Here is a 3,229-nt window from a genome sequence, read left to right as displayed (position 1 = left end):
TGTGAAATCCAACCGAAGGTCGGTTCTCTGAAGAACAATCTCTAGAACCGAGAAGAAGAATATTTGGAGGACCCCCACACACAAATCCGCTCATCCGAGCTGCTGCCCAGTCACTTTCAGAGACAACCTGATGTTCTCGGATTTCCTCTATCGCTTGTATCATCAGCAGTAGACTGAAAATCAGCTGAAAGCTGCTGGACAGCAGAAATTTATGAACTGAGACAGAGATATCCTCCTTGATATCAAAGGAGAAAGTAGGTAGGTATTTAGCAGCGAGGATTTCCTCCGAAAACATTGAAGACCCAAATGGAGGCACATAACATGTGACACTCCTAGCAGCTGCAACTAATCCTGGCTAGTTCATAATGTGCACTCATGATATAGCATGAGAAAACAGAGATGCGCTTATATATTCTCACCTGGTCAATTAATTCCAGCCAAAGTGAAAACAAGAGGCACAATAATGGTACATGCCACAGCAGATCACTTGCCAAGCAAAAGGATGTGTCTGACGATTACAGTAGATTCTGCAGGTCATCTCTCTCTCAAAAAAAATATCTCATTCTTAATTGTTCTTATGCAATACAGGTTGAAATTGCTAGTAGTTGATTTAGCTGCACACAATTCCATTGAGAGGACGAAAAAGCTCTGATTAAATGAAAAGTGTATGGCCTGAAGTTTTTGGAGGATGCTCCTGGTTCTTTTTTGTTTCAGAGAATACATATATGAACATTCAAAAAATGATTAATTGCTACTAAGGAAAAAATAATTCATCTAATTAGATTACACACCATTCTAACCAATCCACTACGAGATAAACCTCGGGATGCCTGGCATTTTGCATAAAGTTTATGTAACAAAAGTTATCTAAAAGAATAGCTCCGCTAGTTTTCCCATCTTTGTGCTATTTCTTCCGTGCCGCGGCACTTTGGGACTCTCTCCTTGTGGCCTGGATCTGACGGACACATTCGGCAACCAAGAGACTGAAATCCGGGGAGATTTGACCGGTGGGAGGTGGATTAAAGCCAACTTTCTTGTAAGCATGTGATATGTTCTTCTGAGATCTTTGCAAGTGAAGGTTGCATAGTGAGGGAACTGATGCTTTTAGGATGGGCGTGTTGTGGGTATTTTTCCCAGCCTGTGCATCACCATTCTTGATCATGATGTGGCCGCAACCCTTGTAGAGTACCTGATTGGGATCGGAGAGGATGTGGTAGTGGCAGTACTTGGCCATGGCCATCGCCCGCATCTTGCACCCCGTCACCCCGCACTTCTTCCTCCTCGGCACCGCCGCCGGCCCAGGCTTCGCCTCCGGGACAGCGGCCGGCTGCTCGGCGTCGAGCGGGCTGCAGCCGAGCTCCCAGACGTACTGCCGGTGCCGGGCACGCACCTCCTCTGCCATGGCCCAGTACAGCCGGCGGTACGCGGCAAGGAGCCGAGCGGCGCGGCGACGCCTCCGGCGCAGAACCTCCTCCCGCGTGAGCGCCTCCGCCGTGGCCTCCATCTCCGGCGACGGGGGGCCGCTGGGGGAGCTAGGGTTTCGGGTCACCGCCGCTGCTGCCTTCATCTTGGGTACCGGCGCCGGCGCCTCCAGGTTCGTCCTGGCGGTTGGCTGGTAGGAGGAGGTCATGGCGTGCGCCGAGATTGTCGCCGGATCTGGGGAAAACGGAGGATGGATGGCTCGGGCCCAAACGACATATACCGTCCGTCGTCCGTCTTTCACCGGCCCAATTAATATATACCATTCTCCATTCCCAATTAATTTCTTCATCACCCCCCACAATTTTCTTTTAATTTCTTCATCAACCCCTTAAAATTTTTGTTTTAATTTCTTCATCATCACCTAAAATAATAAAAAATTCTTCATCAAAACAGTGAGGGCCAGCAAAAGTCCGAGATCACTAATTGAGTAGTACTCTTTTCAAAGATCACTTCCACCCTTCCACCCCCACGTATCGACAAACGGCGGGAGTTTTCCCTTTTTCATAGATCTGTTTATTCAAAATGTTTTAGCTCTTTAACCGTGCGTCTAAAATCTAGAACCGTTTTCATCATTGGATTCCTCGTGTCGAGATCTTTAAAACTAGATCCAATGTTGTAGGTTTTGACGAACTATTTTTCACGAACAAAAACTAAACCGGGAGAAGTTTTTTTTCTTTCCAAAAGAGGCATGGCCCTCCCTCTCGCGGAAGCAAAACCGTGCATGTCACGGAAGAAAACAATAGAACACATTCTTTTTCCTTTCCGAGAGGCACGGCGGTGCCTCTCGCGGAAGCAAAACCGTACCTATCACGGAAGGAAAAAAGAGAACGCATTCTTTTTCCTTTTCGAGAGGCACCGCAGAAGCAAAACGTTTCCTCTCACGAAAGCAAAAAATAACGAGTTTTTTTGTCTCTGCGAGGTACGGCCGCGCCTCTCATGAAAACAAAACCGTACCTCTCACGGAAGGAAAAAAACGTGTATTTTTTCTATTTCCGAGAGGCACCGCCGTGCCTCTCACGAAGAAAAAAAAGAATATGTGTGTTTTTTTTCTTTTTGAGAGGCACGGACGTGCCTCTCACAGAAGCAAAAAATGTGTTTTTTCGTGTAATTTTTTGTTTCGTCCAAAACCTAAGAAAGCCTGGTGGAAAACCAAAAGGTCGGGAATATAAAGCTGAAAACGCATGCGGAAAAATAAAAAACAAAATCTGGAGGAAACGTTCAAAGCGCGACATGTGACGACGGTGGCGTGCTCTCAGCCCACCCCAAAGTGATCGTTGGGAGGCTCCCGAAAGACCAATCATTAACTAGTTGCTCTCGCAGAAGTCATGGTCTAAACTATGAAAAATAGGTGTTCCCTCCAAGATTAAAATTTTCTAATGAAGGTTGGCCCAACAATCTATTGCAACATTTGATCTCTTGGGTGCTGCTCAAAAGGTTGGTCTGCGGCGAGGCTCTAGCATTAACTATGGATCCTTCACTTTCACATGTAAGGAGGGCCTCCGATTGCCAAGGTGTTGTCAAGGACATCAATCAAGGTACGGGAGGGATGTACACCAGCATTATAAAGGAGATCTCAGCTACGTCCATGCAACTACAATGTTGTATCTTCATCTTCGAATATTGAGGCACATAGCCTTGCAAAACACGTTTTTGAATTGGTTGTTGGTCACCATATTTGGCTTTTGGATCCGCCATATTTGAATTTTATCACTATGAAGATTTTTGATTAATAAAGAAGTGTGCTTGG

The 3,229-nt window shown here is 46.2% G+C and overlaps 1 protein-coding gene across 1 annotated transcript; it reads right to left on the bottom strand.

Moving 5' to 3' along the window:
• Positions 1 to 685: 685 nt before the first annotated feature.
• LOC119320535 lies at positions 686 to 1,630 on the bottom strand. Its single transcript, XM_037594595.1, has one exon. The coding sequence runs from the start codon at positions 1,628 to 1,630 to the stop codon at positions 905 to 907; it is 726 nt and encodes a 241-aa protein (XP_037450492.1). The 3' UTR covers positions 686 to 904.
• Between the last annotated feature and the right edge of the window lie 1,599 nt (positions 1,631 to 3,229).

The sequence above is a fragment of the Triticum dicoccoides genome, chromosome 6B, assembly GCF_002162155.2.
Source record: "Triticum dicoccoides isolate Atlit2015 ecotype Zavitan chromosome 6B, WEW_v2.0, whole genome shotgun sequence".
Lineage (NCBI taxonomy): Eukaryota > Viridiplantae > Streptophyta > Magnoliopsida > Poales > Poaceae > Triticum > Triticum dicoccoides.
Note: the sequence above shows the minus strand (reverse complement) of the source record. Positions and strands in the feature narration are given on the sequence as shown.

Coding starts and splice junctions, on each gene's coding strand:
- LOC119320535 (XM_037594595.1), bottom strand. CDS start 1,630: ATGACCTCCTCCTACCAGCCAACCGCCAGGACGAACCTGGAGGCGCCG.